Source organism: Euprymna scolopes, chromosome 43 (assembly GCF_053919585.1).
Source record: "Euprymna scolopes isolate OS-2025 chromosome 43, ASM5391958v1, whole genome shotgun sequence".
NCBI lineage: Eukaryota > Metazoa > Mollusca > Cephalopoda > Sepiida > Sepiolidae > Euprymna > Euprymna scolopes.
This window is the reverse complement of record NC_136524.1, coordinates 60,836,485-60,856,675: the sequence shown is the minus strand read 5'-3', so window position 1 is coordinate 60,856,675 and position 20,191 is coordinate 60,836,485. Positions and strand designations below refer to the sequence as shown.

Genomic DNA, 20,191 nt, shown 5'->3' with positions numbered 1-20,191 from the left:
CAACTTGCATAATATTACTGGATGAATATTTATTATAAACAATTATTTCTTAACTAAAATTGAATGCCAGGTACTAGATGTAGGAGAATTAATACTTCCCAAAAAGAAAAACCTTAACATCTCCTTTTTTTTTCTTTTCTTTTTTTTTTTTAAATTAAGATTTGGTCATAAAACTGTTAGCACTAGACATGGGCTACTAAGCTGATTAGTAAATACATAAAACTTAGGAACATCACGATAGTTAGATAATGCAGAACTCCGAAAATGTGACAGCGATACATGTTCATTCACAATTCTGAGGCAGCACGTTCAGGACTGCAGAACACAATGCAAAAAAAAAAAAAAAATGGTTCATCTCTGAGCAAACACCAGTATGATTATGCAGAGGGTCTAATGTGAATGTATATCGTCACAGGTTTTGTCTGTTCAGCCACAGCACAGGATAGTATTTAAGCATTGTGGAGGAGCAAGAATCATGAAATAATTTGTAGGCAACAGTAGCAACTGTTACATTCTGCTGAGTAGATCTAATCCAAGCAGATCATGTACTCCAAAGGGAACAGCAAGAGTACTCTTAACTCCCCCCCCCCAATAAATAAATAAATAAATCCAAGCAGATTATATACTCCAAAGAGAACAGTCACGGCAAGAAATATGTAATATATATCTGATGGCACAACGTTGTAGATGCTCAAGGGAATCAGAACACCTTGTACTCTCTTGCAAACACTAGGGACTTGCATTCCAAGTGGGGACGAATCATTGCCTTGTAAAGCCTAGTCAGCAAATGCCATTCATGAGGAATTTTGTAGTTCAGGATATGCAACAGGTAAAGCTCCCTATTAACCCTATTGGATAAATAAGACAAATGGTTGTCGGACCTAACATTGCTAGATATTATTACTCTCAGTTATGACATTTTGAGAATAGCACAAATGTGTCCTGAAATCAAATCCCATGTGAAGGAACAGAAGAGAATTTACACGAGATCCCTAGTAGTTTGTATATCCCAATCAGGGATATACAAACTACTAGGGATCTCGTATAAATTTAATATTCCTTTGACACTTCCTCCTTTGGAGGAAGCTGGTTCAACTCATCTAGTGAGTGTCACTGTATACATATTACATTTTTGATTTTAATAATATTGAAAGAAAAAAATCCAGTGTTCTTAATCACAAGCAAAAGAACAGGTACGTGTAGAGCTGTCTTATAAGTTTATCAATATAAAGATATCTTTTCTTTAGCAGATGTTAGGTAAATCCCCAAAGTAAAGTTATTCTACATCCCTTATCTCTTTTGTCAGATGTCTGCGGATGAAAATTGGAGAAATGGAGTGTGAAAGGAGTAGTGACAAGCTTGGTAGATTTCCGTAAATACACACTTGCCAACCTTTTGATATCTGATGTAAAGGCTTATCTTCCTTGTATCCGTCCACTCACTTTTATCAATAATACCAATCATACAATAGATACGTTTTCTTATGTTTTCTCACGCTACAAATGAATTTTCCCACATTTAAAAAAATGTTATTTGTAAGTCACCAGCTGAGCCATCATTCTTGGTCTTCAATCACCTTCAATTTCCCATTAGCCATTTATTCTCTACATTGGTTAAGTATGGCACTATGATACTATCAACATCTCCCCTCTCCATCAAGTTAGCATTACAAGTTGATTTTTTTTCTTTTTAGATAATTGTTATTTTTTTCAACTTACATGAAAAGAGCTATGTAAAAGATGCTTAAAACCGTTTGAATTATGCAAATACCATCAGTAGTTCAAAAGTAATGAGAATTTTAAGTGCCAAAATTTATGCTTTGTCATGGGCATTTTTCTTTAAAAATTACAAACCTCAACATTTCAAGAAATTTGGTAATTTCGCCACTAAGTTTCAAGTTATTCTCATGAAACTTGGCACTCTTATGTAAAATTGTGTGCTCTTTCTGATTATGCAGTCAAATCTGTATCTCTTTACCATAATCCATGAATTACAAATTAAGATGTACAAATTTCAATTTTTTTTTAAACTGGCACATAGAGTGGGTGTTTATTCATGAACAAAACTATATATTATAGTGGTATTTAAATATAGCTTTATTGAGAATAGGTATTTACCTGCCTCCTCACTAAAAGAGAGCTTAGTCTGGGGTGCAACTATTTAAAATGTTTCATATAGATTTTGGATTTCTGTAAAAGATGGAAATTCTCATAGTCGACCAGAACTTATCCATTTTGGGAACAGTCCAATTTTCAATTTTGTAAATCCTCTCTATCTGGCTCAAAATATACCCCTTTTTTCTGAGATGCAACCATAAATCATACTCTACATGAACCCTTGATGTAGCTTTCACAGTACCAGGATACCAGGAATCCTGATAAGCAACAACTATATATTCACAAGTTGATGGTAATTTTTGTTATTTCTATTCTGTTGTTTTACTGAAAATTCAACTATGTAAAAGAAGTAAAACAGTAATTTTTTTACCTTGTTTCCACCTTAACATTTAAAATGATTACATTTATAGGTTTTAGGGTATGCTGAAAACAAATATCGCATTTAAATTTTCTGCAAATAAGTAGTTTTCCAGATATTATTTCTTATGTTATCACTGGTAGCCATCTTGATATGTACGAGCACGCAAACATAACCCTGAGAAACTATGTGCCAACTCACGTACCAAGATGGCCACCAGCAACAACATAAGAAATCACATTGCTTAATATCCGGAAAGCTACTTATTTGCGGAAAATTTAAATGTTATATTCGTTTTCAGCATATCCAAAAACCGTAAAAGGTAGTTATTTTAAAGAAAAATGTTAAGGTGGAAACAAGATAAAAATTTACAAAATGCATCACAATGAAATTCTTTATCGAACCACCTAATTATTATTATTATTATTATTATTATTATTATTTAGATATCCTCAGTTAAAAAAATAAAAACAGGTTTGTCTTACAGATTTGAAAAAATGGTCTTGACAATGAGTTAAAAATAAATTCAAGTTTCACAATATATTTTATTTAATTGTTAGGTGAAAGTACAGAATAGTTAACAAAACGCTTTTCCTTCCCCATGTTAAGAATGGGTTTTTAAATAACGTTATTTCAGCATGGTAGCATAAGTGCACAAGTACCTTTTTATTTGTTATATATTTGTTTTGTTTTTTTATTTTTTTTTTGTTTTTTTTTGTTTTATTTTTCACCACTAAAAAACACAATTCTACCTTAAGTACAAGTAAGAAGTTATACGTACAATGAAAACAGAAACGCATGTACTTCATACATTTTGTTGTTTTTTTAACGCTTTTAGTACATGTGTACTAAAAGCGTTAAAAACAACAAAACCCTAACAAAAACCCACACTAACCCTAACCCACCTTCCTTGCAGCAGTCTTGGCAATACTCTCAATGTAATTGTTCCAACTCTTGTTTCCTGTGAACGTTAGGCTGAGGAGTTTAAAAGATGTACTTTCAGATAGTCATTGGCCATTGCTATTGGTGGTAGGGAAGGTTTCTTGTAATTATTGAAGGAAACAAGTTTAGTCTTGGCAGCATTGAATGTGACCATCCATTTTTGTCCCCCTTACACTACGGATCAGAGGTCATCCTCTAGTGTTTCTGCCATTTCTTTAGATGTGTTCATTTGTTTTCCTGTCATGTCTGTTATAGAGCGTGGTGTCATCTGCATATATACCCATCTCACAGACAATTTTATCAGGGAGGTAATTTATGAATATTAGGAATAACAGAGGTCCAAGGATAGACCCCTGAGGCACTCCCGCATTTATATCATATTGTTTAGATGTATGACAATCAAGGACAACCTGGATTTTTCTCTTATCTAAGAAGAATTTAATCATGTTATGTATTCTTCCAGTGATACCGTATAATCTGATTTTCTTGAAGACCCTCATGCCATACCCTGTCAAAAGCCTTAGATATATGTAGAGCTACCGCTCTACCCTCCCCCGCTTTGTCCAGTGACTGGTATATACGTTCAGAGATTACAGTTAGGATGTCTGCTGTGGAACTGGCTTGCCTAAGTCCATATTGTTGGTCAGTCAGAAGTTTAGCATCTGTAAGGTGATGGACTAGAGCTTGGTTTATTATGGTCTCAAATATTTTAGTAAAAAGTGGGAGGAGGCTAATGGGGCGATAATTTACTGGGTCAATTTTTTCGCCAGAATTTTTGAAAACTGGTTCTACAGAAGCAGTTTTCCAGCAGGCAGGAAAGCAAGATTCATTAAGGCATTTGTTGTAAAGCTTGGCGAGAACTGGAGCTACTTCGACGGCGCACTTTTTTAATAGCACAGCCAAGATGAGATCAGGTCCACATGCTTTTGCAGTGTCAAGATTTCTTATGATAGCATGCACCTGAGAAGGGGTGATTTTCAGATTGTCTAGTGTGGTGTCTGTCTGCAAATGAAAGTCAGGAAGGGGTGGTTAGCAGGGTCCAGTTTGGAGTTGGAAGCAAACCGTCTGGCAAACATGTTAGACTTCTCAGTTGCAGAGCAAACAACCTCATGATTGTTGGATAGTGGGGAATTGTTGATTGCCCATTATTTACTACACTGTTGTAGATTTTCTAGAAGTCACAGATTCCTAATTTCTGTGCTTCGATGTGTTTTTTGGTGGTTTCAGTAAATTCTCTCTTAGCTGTCGCTATTTCTTTATTAGTTATTCCTGGCTTCTACATACTTCTGTCTGTTTGATTTGGACTTATGTCGGTTAAATTTGCGGTACGCATGCTGCCTTTGCACTATGGCAGCTGCATAAGTAGAAGTAAACCATTGGGGAGAGTGGGGCTTGCTATAAAAATTGAGTGTAGGAACGTGTGCTTCAATTGCTGTTTTGAACCATTCATTGGTCTCATTTGCGCAATGTTCAGCAGGAAGTGAAAAGATATTTTATCATAAGGCGGCCCTGATGAGATCCCTGATGGCTTCCCAGTCAGCCTTTTTATAATATCTTGTTGTTTTGAGCAGTGGCTTTTCAGTTTTAGCTCTAGAGTTTAGAGTGATGTCAACCATTACCACTGCATGATCGTCGTTCCCAAGAGGGCTGTGGGCATTCGTTACAGTCATCGGGAACTGTGGTCAGAAACAGAACTGATGCGTGTTCTTGCTGGTCTAAGAAACAGGTTGGAAACATAACCATCTGTGATAGGGAATGAGATGTAGAGAAGTTATGTGTTGCGGTACCAACTGCGTTGAAACACATTAGATATGTAATATTGCCGATGTCCATGAAAATACAGCATACGCTTGTAATGCTAATCAAGTGTTAGGAAGTTTAAAATAAAAAGTATAAAAACAATATAAAATATAAAAACAATATAAAATAAAAAATAATATAACATAAAAAATATAAAAACAATATGAAATAAAAAATAATATAACATAAAAAATATAAAAACAATATAACATAAAAAATATAAAAACAATATAACATAAAAAATATAAAAACAATATAACATAAAAAATATAAAAACAATATAACATAAAAAATATAAAAACAATATAACATAAAAAAGGAAATAACGTTTCTGAATTTTTTAGATTTATTTGTATTATTTGGATTCATCGGATTACTGTTCTCATCTTGAGTGTGATTTTCACAATGTTTTGGTCGATGTAATCTCCAGCCTTCTTCAGGTGTATTCTATCAAACTTGAGAATGTTTCTGTTGAATCCTGGAATTTGGATGGAATTTTGAACAGAATTCTTTATTTGCTTCACGGGAGTAATATGCTCTTGTTCTGTCAGCCTTGACTTGATAGAGATTCTAAGTAATTCCGCAAGGACCCATGGCACAGTGGTTGGAAAAATCAAATGTAAAAGTGACCTTCTCCTGGGCGACAATTGCAGATTACTGTGGAAGAGAGAAAATAGAGGTAGAGGGATTGTAGTTTTAAAAGAGATATGTTACACTTTTGATTCAGGTAATGTTGGGTAGCCATGCTATAAAGGAGAGTGGGGAGATAACAGCTGGCTTACAAAACCTTTTCTTTTTTCTTTTTAATTTATCGACAAAAATACAGGAACATTTCATTTTTAGATAACTAAAGTCAACTTTGGTAATAAAAAATATATTTGGATGATATTCAGACTTCCATTCCTTTATAAAATGTACCAGCATGCATTTTGGTTTCAACATTCACCCTTTCTATTAATAGCCTGTTATTCAGACTTCCATTCCTTTATAATTGATTTTTTTTTTTTTTTTGTGGCAGGTCATCTTCTAGGACTCCTGGTTTAATCAATAATTTGACGAGATGTTTAGATATGTATGTGTGAAGCAGAGACAGTATTTTATCACCTAGTTTTCTTTCTTTTTTTTTTATAGCCACAAAATTCCAGTTTAGATGCTATATATGTAGTGATTTATTTATTTATAAAATGTACCAGCATGCATTTTGGTTTCAACATTCACCCTTTCTATTAATAGCCTGTTTTAAACGATTGGGAAGCAATTTTCTTTAATCATAACACTTTAAAAAAAAAATGCTTTTTTATAATCTTAACTCTTTAGAAAAAACACTTTTTATCATCCTGATTTTTTAGAAAAAGAAAACCATTTAAAGAAATGACTATTTTTAATAATACTAACTTATAAAAAGATATCCAATGGCATGCAGCTTAACTTTCACCTATTTATCATAAATCAAAACCCACTGAATTTATTAGTAAACTTAGGTTCCATCTATAAATATAAAAGTGAAAATGTGTGTATGTATGTTCGTTTTTTGTATGTCTGTAAAAGGCTTTTTTCGCTGGACTTCTCGGTTGGCTCATTCCTTCTTAAAACTTTTTATATCACATCTAAATCATAATATCTACGAGTTAACAACGGGGGTTGGCTGTCTATTTAATTTACTCGACTTTGAAAAGATAAATATTCAACATTTTTCGATCGCCACATGTGCATTAAGCTGTTTCGTATGATAAAAGCAAAACTAATTCTGGTGGAAGTTTTCTGGTTGCGATTGCCAGAAACGTCCGAAAGCAACCAGCTTCGATCAATGTGGAGTTTTTCCTTATATCAGACAATTGCTATTCAATTTGGACAATCCCCTTTCATGGGGAGCTGGTTTTCCCCACAACATATTGGGGAAACAAAAATGAATAAAAATCCTGCCCCGCAGTAAATAAAATGCTGCCCCGCAGTCAAAGTTGACCTCATTAAGTCATTAAGTACGGTCACCTGCCAATTCTTAATGCTTAAATAAATTCAAACATGTTTCCGTTACTATTTCGTGGTGGCCCAGTAGTTAACATCACACGTTTTTTTCACACTGTAATTTCCAACTTCGACTCAAGGGTTCGGGTTCAATCCTTCATACTTACCTACCAAAACTGTTTTTTATTTTAACCCCCCCCCCTCCGGGTGTTTTGATTTACCTAAAACCACACACACCTCCAAACACCCAGGCAACGCCAGGTACACCCCGCTAGTATTTTCTGAAAACAATGCAAAATAAAATTGAAATAAATACCTTTTCTTTTTTCTTTTTTTAATTTACATTTTAATATTATTACTAGTGAGGGGGGGGGGCGTTGCCCCAGGGTGGAGAGATGTGGGGGTTGGTTAAAATAACAGTAGGAAGTCCGGGTGGAGAGAGGTGTTAAAAAAAAAAGCAGTAGTAGCTGGGGAGGGGGGGGTCAAAACAGTAGGCATCCGAAGTGGAGAGAGATGTTAAAAAAAAAATAGTGGTAGTAGGGAGGGAGGTTCGAATCCATGACGCAAAGGCAGAAAAGAAAGTGAAAGAAAATCTGATGTTTTACCAATGCTCCATGACACGACCAGAAGTTTGGAATGTTGAAATTAAGTGAAGTCAGTCCAACTGATACAATGACTTGCAAAAACGGTGACTCAAAAAACCAACCCCTCTCTGCAGAAAACTGTCCAGTTTAGTGTGAAGGAATTAATGTTTTTGGCTAATTTTTTGATATTTGTTGTCCGAGACATTGAACTTCAAAATGATATCGGTTTCATTAGGATCTGTCGCCTCTGTCAAAAGTTTTTGGCAGACATACAAATACACACACACACACACACACACACATCCACACACACATATTTTTGCTTTATATTATAGACTAGTGGGGGTACCCGGCGTAGCCCGGGTGTTTAGCGGAGTGTGTGTTAGGGGGGGGGGGTAAATCAAAACAAAATGGAACATAAAGCAAAAAATATTAGATAAAAGAAACAATATTAAAACTTTTAAAAATCAGAAAATAAAACGGTGAACGTGATGAAAAAAAACAAACATGATGCAAACAAACTTAAAATTTCTTAATCAAAAAAATAAAAACAAAAACGCGAACATGATGGAAAAAAAAACAAAAATGAACAATGTTAAAACTTCTTAAAAAAAATTGAAAAAAAAAAAAACAGCGAAAAATGGCAAAAGCAACCCTGTTTCAATACTAAAACTTTAAAAATCAAAAAAAAATTTATCTGATACTTCGGATCAAACTTGCAATCTAAAGATATCAATGCTGCCACTTTGACCATTGTGCTGCGTGAGCGAATCTGGGTTGCTTTTTATAATATTTAAACTAATTCAAGGACGTCTTTTGCACATGTGTATTTGCCTAGATTGTCATGAAGGATCGATTTCTTGCTACCCCTCCATTTAGAAAAGTGTCCCATTGAGGGTGAAGGAATTAATGTTTTTAACCAATTTTTCGATATTTGTAGTCCGAACGTTCGAGCTTCAAAACGATACCTATCTGGTGAAAACCCGTCCTCTGTGTCGAAAGTTTTTGCAAGACATACAAACGCACACACATTTTGCCTTTTATATATATAGACTAGCGAGGGGTACCTGGCGTTGCCCGGGTGTTTGGAGGTGTGTGTGTGGAAACTCCGGGGTGGGGGGGGGTTAAAAGAAAAGAGAAAAAAGCAAGTATGAAGATCGAACCCGAACCCTTGAGGCAAAGTTGTAAATTAAAGTGTGGAAAAAAAAAAAAAAACGTGCGACGTTAACGATTGCCCCACTATGAGATGCTATCGGAAACATGTTTGAATTTATTAATTACTTGGATTTAGCAGGTGCCCGTTTTAATGAGTTAATGAGGTCAAGTTTGACTGCGGGATAGTATTCATTTACTGCTGAACGCTTTTTTTTTTTTCCCCCCAAGATGTTATAGGAAAAAGACTAACCCACATGCGGCGAGCGAAAAATCTTGAATATTTATCTTCCCGAAATCGAACAAATTAAATAGACAGGCGAGTTTCGTTGTTAACTATGAGATATTACGATTTATATGTGATATAAAAAGTTTTAAAAAGTTGTGAAGCGAGCGACCGCTTCTCTGAAAGAAGCCTTTTGTTGACATACAGAAAAAGCGAACACACACACATACATACATACATACATACATACATACAATTTTCGCTTTTATATATAGAAGACTAGCGGAGGTGCCCAGCATTGCCCGGGTGTTTTGGAGGTGTAAAAGAAAAAAAAAAAGTTTTGGTAGGGAGGTAGGCTTGAACCCGAAGCCTTGAGGCAAAGGTTGAAAAGGAAGTGTGAATAAACCTGACATTTTACCACTTGGCCAAAATGGGACAGGAACTAAAAAGCATCTTAATTTAACAATTTAAACGTTAAGTGACTGGTGCATAAATTTAACGAAGTCAAACGTCACACCATAGGGAAAACTTAACTTTGGCTGCAAGCCAGTTTCCCCCAAGATGTTGTTGGGGAAATCCAGCTCCCCATAAAAAGGAGAGTGTCCAAATGAATAGAAATTGTCTGATATGATGGGTTTTGGCCACATTGATCAAAACTCATTGCTTTTCTGGACGTTCCAGGCACGAGTGCCAGGAAGATTCATTTTGCTATGGATTCAGCTTTGCTTATATACGGAAAAGCCAAACAAACACGTGAAGAGTAAAAAGAATATCGCGAAAATAGCGTGTAAAAGTCACCCAAATTAAAGATACATGCAACCTCGTCTTGTGAATCATAGACATTATAATCTAGGTAGCATATAACAAGTTCTAAAAAAACAGTTCCCCCCCTTGAGAACCCCCCCCCCCGCCCAAGGCTTTGCCAGACATACACAAAATGTGCACACACTAACACACATTTTTCCTTTTATAGTGTGGGTGCCCGGCGTTGCCTGGGTGTTTTTGGACATGTAAAAGAAAAAGTTTTGGTAGGAAGGTAGGCCTGAAGCCTGTAGGCAAAGGTGGAAAAGAAAGGGGAAAAAAACTGACATCTTATCGCTCGACAGAAAAAAGTTAAATGACAGGTGCATGAATTTAATGAGGTCAAACATGACGTCATAGGGAAATGAAATTAACTTTGACTGCAAGCTAGTTTCTGCATTTCCCTCCAAGATGTTGGGAAAAACCAGCTCCCCATATAAAGGCGAGTGTCCAAAGGAATAGCATTGATCAAAGGTGATTGCCTTTCTGGACCTCCGGCACAAGTGCCAAGGTGCGTGCCTTTTTAACGGATTCAGTCTTACTTATATATGGAAAAGAATGGGGGGGATTGGCAGTGTTGGTATAAGAGAAGTAGATTTGTTTATCAGGTGTGCGTACAAACCTGGCAGCCAGTGAATTATAGTGCATAATACAGGTCTTTATATCTCTATAAGTATTTGTCTCCACAAAATTTGAATGAGATTTTCTTAATCAGCATAGTCGGAAACCTTCAAAAGTAGTCATTCTAAAGCAAATTGTGGAGGTTGACCTAATGTACAACTCCCCCCCCCCCCCAAAAAAAAAAGAAAATTAACGTGTGCGCAATCTAAAGAATCAGAAAAAAACTGTACAGGTCCGTTTTCAGTTTGTGTTGCTCCCAAAAATGTAAATTAGGATTTTTGCGGATAAACTATGCTTGGTTGTGTATATAAAAAGTACCCCATTTTTAATAAAGGAAGGACTTTCACATAAAAATTTAATAAACAAAAGATACGGCAAAAATTGAATTACACTTGTAAATCATATCTAAAAAAAATAGCACGGTTCGTAAACTGCAGAAGTACTAAACAGATAAAAACACCCGCATTTTTGTACTTCTGCAATTATTTTTCTTTGAGTGACGCTGAGACATAAAGCGACACCCCCCTCCCCCCGAAAAAAAAAAAACATAATTACGTCAAAACTCCCCCACACAAATATATATTATCAACTAAATCAATTACCCAGACAGGAAAACATAAGATCTTTCTCAAAAGAAAATCGAAGAAAAAAAAGTGAAAAAAAAAATGCGTAGGAATATGTCTGATATAAAAAGCATTACTTTACCTTGTTTCTTTTTCAAAGTATTATGGAAACGATAATAAAATTCAGACAGTCAAGTGAATAGTTGAAAAATGATTTTAAAATCGTCCGTAGGAAATAAATTTTAACCTTTTGGTAAATGTGCTCACACCTTACAATGAATCGACATTTATAGCCGAGACTTTAATAGAGGGCTAACGATTTAAAATATTTTGTCGAAAAATAAAATCATCCTTAGCCTAATTATTTATTTTTTTATCAATATTTGTAACTTTTACATTTATAGAAAATAAATAATTAAAACAAATCATTTTATCACCATATCTCTCGATTTGGTTAAAAACTATATCCGTTCATAACCGGAAGTGAAATATCAGTGAAAATTACTTAAAATGTGCCAGTTTAGCAAATAGTACAAAATAACTTGAATTAAAATAATTTAAATAAATTAACTTTAAATAAGACTCTTAAATAGAACAATTACATCAATTACATTACTATAATCAGTAATTTTAATTGAGCGAATTATTTAAAAAGATTTTCTTTAATATAATATGCAAATTAGATTAGTTCTATTATGTACATTGCCTTCAATATAGTGTATATATATTGATCGTGATGCCATTTATTTATATAGAAAATCTTATAGTAAATAAAATTTATATAGATAACCGTTTTCAGCAGGAAGTTTTGTATATATTAATCAAATTGTGGACAAACAAACAAACAGACAGGATTATGGATTTATATATGTAATAGATACACACTGACAATTCTTTTGTCACTATGCTCAAAATCAACACAGACGAATTTCAAAGTATAAGTTTTATTTACAATTAAGCTTTTTATTCATTGACAAAGTGAGAACATTACAGTTAAGCTTGTTCATTGGCAGAAAGAGAGAGAGATGTTGTAAGGGGTTGGTTGGTGTGTGGTTCACCGACAAAGACGTATCAAGATGTCAAATCTTGCTTGCCGCTGTGTTTGCTCTCTCCATTTTCTGTTTATTTTTGTCTTATATCATCACAAATCGACATTCCTGGAATTGTAAGCATCAAGAATGACATTCTTCTTTTCTATTTTGCATTGCGCAATTCATAACTTCTGATCTTGGAATGTGAACAGTTCTTTATTTTTGTTTTAATTCAATTCTGATCATTTTTATGGGACCAAAAATGTACGTTAACTACATCTAGAATGTGTGTTGTGTGCACACCCCTGCTTTCAAATGTACATCGCTATGTCTCTATATATCCAATGCTAGAATGTATCAAACGTTTTAGATATATTAAGGTCTACAACCCTAGTTTCACCTACATTGTCTAGTGCATAGCATGTGTTCAGAGATGACCGTTAGAATATCTGCAGCTGAACAGGCTTGCGTAAATTCAGACTGATGGTCAGGAAAAGGTTTAGCATTTACAAGGTAGTGGACTATTGCTATATTGATTAACAATCCAAAGATTTTTAGTGAAGAGAGGGAGGAGACTGAGAGAATGATGATTTAGTGGGTTGGTTTTTCACCAGAATTCTTGGAACACAGGTATCCCAGAGGAAATTTCCCACCTCAACACCATGGTTATTTTGTTCGTTGGCACCAAAATCAAGAGTCTAGACCATTATTGTAATGACATTTTCCCTGTTGATTGCGATATGTTGCCAGTCCTGTGCAGTTCTAGCAGGTCTACTGTCCCTAGCTTTGCCTTCTCTCTTTCAGAAAGAATTAGTTTAATTACTTGAGGTGCCACTACTGAGGAATGCTGACAGGGTTGCCTAGGAACTTTTTGCAAGCCAGAGTGCTCCTCATTGGAAGTGCAGGCTTTTCAATTCCACTTTCCTAACCCTTGTGTCGAATCTTTCCACCATGGGAAAAAGATAAATACAGTTCTGGAAGCAAGATTCGTTAAGGCATTTATTGTAGAGTTTGAAGATAATAGGGGCCAGCTCAACAAAGCATTTCTTTATTACTATAGCAGGAATATCAAGTCTACACGTCTTGTAAATATCTAGGTATGTTATGGTATCCTGGATATGGGAAGAGATGATGATCAGATGATCAAATGTAGCTTCTGATTGGCTTGTGTGTTTAAGAAATCATTTCACTGCTTTGGATTGGGGGTTAATTTTTACCTATGCTGGGACAGGTATTCTTCAAGTTGATCATAAAAAATATTTGAAAAAAAGAAATTTGTAACATTTTTTTTTTCTTCTATTTCAGAAACATGGACTTCTCCCAAATGCAGACTGGTAAGTTTTGAAATTTTTAATTTTATATATATATATATATATATATATATATAGGTCATTATGGAACCAATCCAATTTTTGCAGGAGTGAAAGGATCCTTTTTATATTTAGCCAGAGTGGAGCATAAGTAGATGCATTTAGAATTAAAGAGTATCTTCATTCTAAAATTATATTTTAATTTTTTTTTTTTTTTTTATCTAACAATAAAAAAGAAAAAATAAGGTTACTTTAAACTTTATCATTTTTACTGTTATTTCATTCCAAACAAGGAAAAGTCACTTGAACGTAAGGGGCTACTATTTGGGACCAAATCTACAGAGCCACTAGCAGTATCAGAATTTTTGTAGGAATTTTTGACACCCCTAACACGAAACTGCGAATACAATATAAAAATCTCGGAATTTCTCTGTTAAAAGTGGGTTGTTTATTTTCTTTATGGATTATACTTCCAAAATAAACTATTACAGTTGTTTTAAAAGTAATAGAAATATTTTTTTTTTTTTTTAAACAGTAATGAATTTTCCGAACTCAATATTTTTCAATTTTTAAACTTTAAAAATCTATCAAAATTTTTCTATCGATTCTATTTTTACGATATTTTCAGGGTCAATGTGAAATTTTATGTTCTTTCCAATAAATCGAATATAATATTTTAGACAAACGTTTTTTTTTTTTAAATTCACGAACCCCCCCCATCCCAATTTTTAAGTGTCTATTAAAAAGTAAATAATTAATTTAGTCACCCGAAAGTAAATAATTAATTTACTCACAAATTGAAGAGAAAAGGTCAATACATAATATATTCAAATTTAAAAAAAAAAACATAGTGTTCTTTTAGAATTTTACCTGTAAAGTTTGAAGTTTAAACCTTTTTTTTAAACCACGTTATTTGTTTTTTCTTTTTTTTTTTTTTTTTAATGGAACCTTGGTCCTTGCTCCTTTTAATTGAAAAAAAAAAATTAGGGCTTGAATTATATTTTTCGAGGAGTTATAAGCTTGGAAAGACAGGGGGTCGAATAATTCACGCCTCCCATTTTGTAAATGTCTAATAATAATTAATTTAGACCCCGATAAGTACATAATTATTTACTCACAAATTGAAGAGAAAAGGTCAATACATAATATATTCAAATTTAAAACAAAAAAAATATACTGTTTTTTAGAAATTTACCTGTAAAGTCCGAAGTTTAAAACCTTTTTAAAAAAAACACGTTTTTTTTTTTTTTTTTTTTTTTTTTTTTTTTTAATGAAATCTTGGTCCTTGCTCCTTTAATTGAAAAAAAAAAATTAGGGCTTGAATTGCATTTTTCGAGGAGTTATAAGCTTGGAAAGATGGGGTGGAATTATTCGCTATTTCTGACACTGCTACAGAGCCACTATGTAAGGAGTTTAGCTGCAAAATGTCTGTTCACTTTATACTTGAACTTCTGCATGTCAGTACAGTCAGGGAAGTAGGAACCCGTATGTAAATAGCATTGCAAATTGATTTTTTTTTCTTTTTAGATAATTATTTTATCAACTTGCATGAAAAGAGCTATGTAAAAGATGCTTAAAACCTTTTCAATTATGCAAATACCATCAGTAGTTCAAAAGTTATGAGAATTTTAAGTGACAAAATTTAGGCTTTTCCGTAGATATTTTTTTTTTTTAAATGGGCTAAATTACGGGCCAACATTTCAAGAAATTTGGTAATTTTGCCACTATTTATTTATTTTTCAAGTTATTCTCATGAAACTTGGTATTCTTATGTAAAATTGTGCTCTTTCTGATTATGCAGTCAAATCTGATGTATCTCTTTACCATAAGCCATGAATTATAAATTAAGATGTACAAATTTCAATTTTTTAAAACTGGCGCATGGTATCATACAGTGGGTGTCTATTTATGTACAAAACTAAGTATTATAGTGGTATTTAAATATATCCTTATTGAGAGTAGGTGTTTATCTGCCTCCCCACCAAAAGAGAGCTTAATCTGGGGTGTAGCCATTGAATGCCTAAAGAGCATTTATGACCAATATTTACTACTCCCCTCAAAGAAAAAAAAATTGAGTAGATATGAATTAATCTCGGAAATAAATCAAAGAAAATTTTTCATATAGATGTTGGATTTCTATAAAAGATGGAAATTCCCATGGTCGACCAGAACTTATGCATTTTGGGACCAGTCCGATTTTCAATTTTGTAAATCCTCTCACTGGCCCAAAATATACCCCTATTTTCTGAGATGCAACCATAAATTGTACTCTACATGAATCCTTGGATGTAGCTTCCACAATACCAGGATACCAGGAATCCTGATAAACACAACTATATATTCACCAGTTGATTGTGATGTTCGTAATTTCTATTCTGTTGTTTCACTGAAAATTCAACTATGTAAACAAAGAAATTAAACGGTAATTTTTTACCTTGTTTCCACCTTAACATTTAAAATGTTACTTTTATAGTTCTATGGTATACTGAAAACAAATATCACAAAAATTTTCTGCAAATAAGTAGTTTTCTGGATATTAAGCAATGTCATTTCTTATGTTATCGCAAGTGGCCATTTGGAGCACGCAACTATGAGAAACTATGCGCAAACACGCGTACCAAGATGGTCACTAGCAATAACATAAGAAATGACATTGCTTAATATCTGGAAAGGTACTTATTTGCGGAAAATTTAAATGCAATATTCATTTTCAGCATACTCGAAAACCTTAAGAGGTGGTCATTTTAAAAAAATGTTAAGATGAAAACAAGGTAAAAATTTACAAAATACATCACAATGAAATTCTTTATCAAACTGCCTAATTATTATTATTGTTGTTATCATTTAGATATCCTCAGTTAAAAAAAAAAATGATTTTGTTTTACAGATTCAAAAAAATGGTCTTGGCAAGGAGTTAAAAATAAAAAAATTATACAAAATATTATTAGAAACCCAACCAATAAATGTCACAAGGACATTTATTAGTTGGGTTTCTAACAGTATTTTGTATATTTTTAAGTCATTGTCGAGATTTCAAAGACATGAGATATCACGTGGTTAGTTTTCTTACGTTTGTGTAACACTGATTGTTGAAATGAACATTTTACATTGAATAAATACACTAAAAACTTATCCAACTAGATAGAAGAGTAACTTATCTTGCCTTTGGTAACATTTATTTGGGTGCTTATGCACTTATGTTACCGTACTCATTTTCTAAATAGTATTTTCAAGTTAAATTCAAGTTTCACAATATCTTTTTTATTTAATTGTTAGGTGAAAGTACAGAATAGTTAACAAAACACCCTTCTCTCCCTATGTTAAGAATGGATTTCTAAATAACATTATTTCAGCATGGTAGCATAAGTGCACAAGTACCTATTTATTTATTTATTTTTACTACTAAAAAAACACAATTCTACATTAAGTACAAATAAGAAGTAATAAATACCATGGTAACAGAAACGCATGTACATTTTGTTGTTTTTTAACGTTTTTAGTACATGTGTATTAAAAACGTTAAAAACAACAAAATAGTATTGTTTGGAAATCAAATTTGAAAAAACTTGAAAATAATTTTTTAAAATCGACAAACTCAGAATTTGAAAGCAGAAAAAAACAGTTTCTATTTTTAAGCGAAACTCGTCAATACAATGACTGCAGTCAGCGAATTAGCGCATAGCGAGTCGTTTTACATTAAATTCTATATTCTGTAATTTCCACACAATTAATAATTATAAAATATTTACATATTTTACATGAAAATAATTCTGAAACTATTATCGACTTGAAAATGGATGATATATAACCGATTTATCTTATCAGTTTTGAAATATTCTTCATCAACTTTGCTCGGTCGTAACTTTGCTTCCCATGGTCATAAAAATTAAAATCAAAGACCAGTAGAGATGGATTTCATTGTTTTGTTTTTTTTTTTACATAGGCATCACCACATTATCAAGGCCAAGAGGCCACTCAAGGATAAGGGTTAAAGAGTGTACAGTAGAGTACAGTTTATATAGCCTATAAAAGTTCAGCCATATCCAATCAAATTTAACCTCGCGCATTTGTATCCAAACGTAACATATAAAATATAAACATTAAAAAAACTGTTTCCCATTTTATTGCCGTCGTTTTTTACCGTTTTTTTTTTTTTTTTTTTCATTTTTAACTTGAAGCCTAAAAACATTGAATGCATAAAAGCAAAATAAATTATCATTGGAATGCTTATTTGATTCTTTTTCCATCAATGTAATTCTTTTAAGAATTGACCCCAAAATAAAAAAGATATGACTTGTTGAAGCGCATGCAATATTGCTGATGTCCACAAAAATACAGCATACGCTTGTAATGCTAATGTAAATTCCATAGTCTAGCAGTTCGATAGAAGAAACTTAGAATAGGTTTTTCGACATTGAAAGATCTTTACAGTGTTAAGGTGGGATTTTGCTGCTTGTTGGGTTAGTTGTGGCTATTTACATTGAGGAGATACAAGTGTTTTGAGTTTATCAGAGTACATTCCATTAAAATATTTGTTACAACAGGCACAGAGATTCAACATTTCAATGAAAAAAAAAGGTTGGTTGCTAGTCCAGGACCTATTAGGTTGGCAACTCTTTTTTTTTTTTTTTTAAATTTTGAACCGTGTCTAGAGTGAGACTAGTGGCAGATTCACCAGCCCAGATATAGCAACAATACTCCATGTATGGGCGAATAGTGGCTTTGAAGAGGTACAAAATACTCTCGGTGTGAGTAATTTTCTCACACAGTAGAGAGAAGCCACCTTCTTTGCAGCAACTTTGGCAATGTCCTTAGTGCATTTGTCCAATTCATGTTGCCTGTGAATATTAAGCCAAGGAATTTGATCACATATTTTTCAGGTAGTGTATTATTAGTTATAGCAATCAGTAGTTAAGAAGGTTTCTTGTAATTGTTAAAGGAAAGAAGCTTAGTCTTAGCAGCATTGAATGTTAGTGTCTATTTACGATCCCATTCCACTAAGACTGAAGGTCTTCCTCTAAGGTTTCAATTATTGCTTTAGATATGTGTTCATTCATTTTCTCCTTGTGTCTGTTATAGAGCATGGTGCCATCAGCAGATAACTTTATCACTACAATAAATACAAATAGACAAAAGTTTACAGAAGCTGCAGATAATTGTAAGAGTGAAATAGTCGCAGCCAAGAGAAGATATTCTGAAGTGACTAGGAAATGTATCGAGTTGCAGAAAATAAGATCTCATGATTTCTTTAAAATTTATAATTGTGTGGTGAATAATGGACAATCAACTATTCCTCAATTAATAGCCATGAGGTTACTTTTAGGGTAATTGAGAAAGCTGACCTGCTTACCTGGCAATTTGCCTCTAATTCCAACTTAGACTCCTCAAATAATTCCCTCACAAATTTCCATTGCAGACAGAAGCTACACGTAAATATCTGAAAATTATGTCCATGAAATAATGAAAAATGTAGACATTGCCAACTCTTCAACAAATGCATAGCCAATTTTTTTCCCCTGGAAGCTGGAAAGTTTTTGAGTGGCATCAGAGATTCAAGGACGGCAAGAAGTCTGTGAGGGATGATGAGAGGTGTGGAAGGAGTAAGGAAGTCAGAACACCAGAGTTGATTGGCCAAATAAAGAATTTCATGGATAAGGACTGTCATGTGTCTATATAGATAATAAGTGCACAGTTTGATGTCAGTGTGGGAACTGTACACACAATTAGTAGTCAACCACCTCAGCAAAAATAACCTTCTTAGTGACATGCAATATGGTTTCCGTTCTGCTCGATCTACAGCAGATGTGCTTACAGTTATATCTAATAGGATTAGCAAATCTCTCAAGAGGCTTCCTTTCTAGGGCAATTGCTCTTGACATATCAAAGGCCTTTGATAAGGTATGGCATAAAGGTCTACTTCAAAAGATCTCCAGCTATGGTATAGCTGGAAATGTCTTTTCAATTATTAAATCATTTCTCTCTGATAGGTTCATAAGAGTAGTGGTTGATGGGCAGAAATCAGAAGCTCATAGTATTAATGCAAGAGTCCCTCAGGAGTTCAACTTTCTTCCTGACCTACATCAATGATTTCCCAAATCACATCCTTAGATCATTCGTAGACATTTATGCTGCTCACACTACCATCTATGGTAGCATATCAAAGGCCATAAACGACCAAATTCTCTCTGATTCTCTCTCCTCTGATCTTGAGCATGTGGTATAATGGAGAAAAAGTGGCTGGTTACTTTTAATGCATCTAAAACCAAGTGAAGGTGTTTTTCCTTCTACAGAAAAATATCTTTCCACTAAAATTTAATAAAAGTTAATTGGTTTATTATATTCTGTGATCGCTAATTAACAAATACTGAAAGCTTTCTTACAGTTAGTTAATTTCCTGAATTTTGATGAATTTTTTAAGTGTAAAGACTGGTTAAAATTTGGTGAATTTTTTAAGTGTAAAGACTAGTTAAAACGTTTGGAAATCAACCATTTACTTTGCACAAAACTACCTTCTTCCTAAATAGTAGGTTCTTCTCCATTTCCTTTTTCTTTCTCCTTAGATGCTTCCACTTCTTTCTCCTTAGATGCTTCCACTTCTTTCCCTGTAACTGTTTATTTTCACACGCTTTGTCGCGACATATTTGCTTCCCTATTTTTTTTTTTATATCAAATGCCCTTCCTTTCATTACTTTACTGAACTTAGCTGCTTCATCCGTCTCAA

At 33.5% G+C, this 20,191-nt stretch overlaps 1 protein-coding gene across 1 annotated transcript in view; it reads left to right on the top strand.

Annotated features, from left to right (window-relative positions):
- Positions 1 to 20,191, top strand: part of LOC145268358 (synergin gamma-like) — a 171,221-nt gene that overhangs the window by 21,712 nt on the left and 129,318 nt on the right. The window contains exon 2 of the mRNA XM_080123890.1: positions 13,466 to 13,494. Coding sequence (XP_079980016.1) covers positions 13,466 to 13,494 — 29 coding nt within the window. The remainder of the gene's footprint in view (positions 1 to 13,465; positions 13,495 to 20,191) is intronic.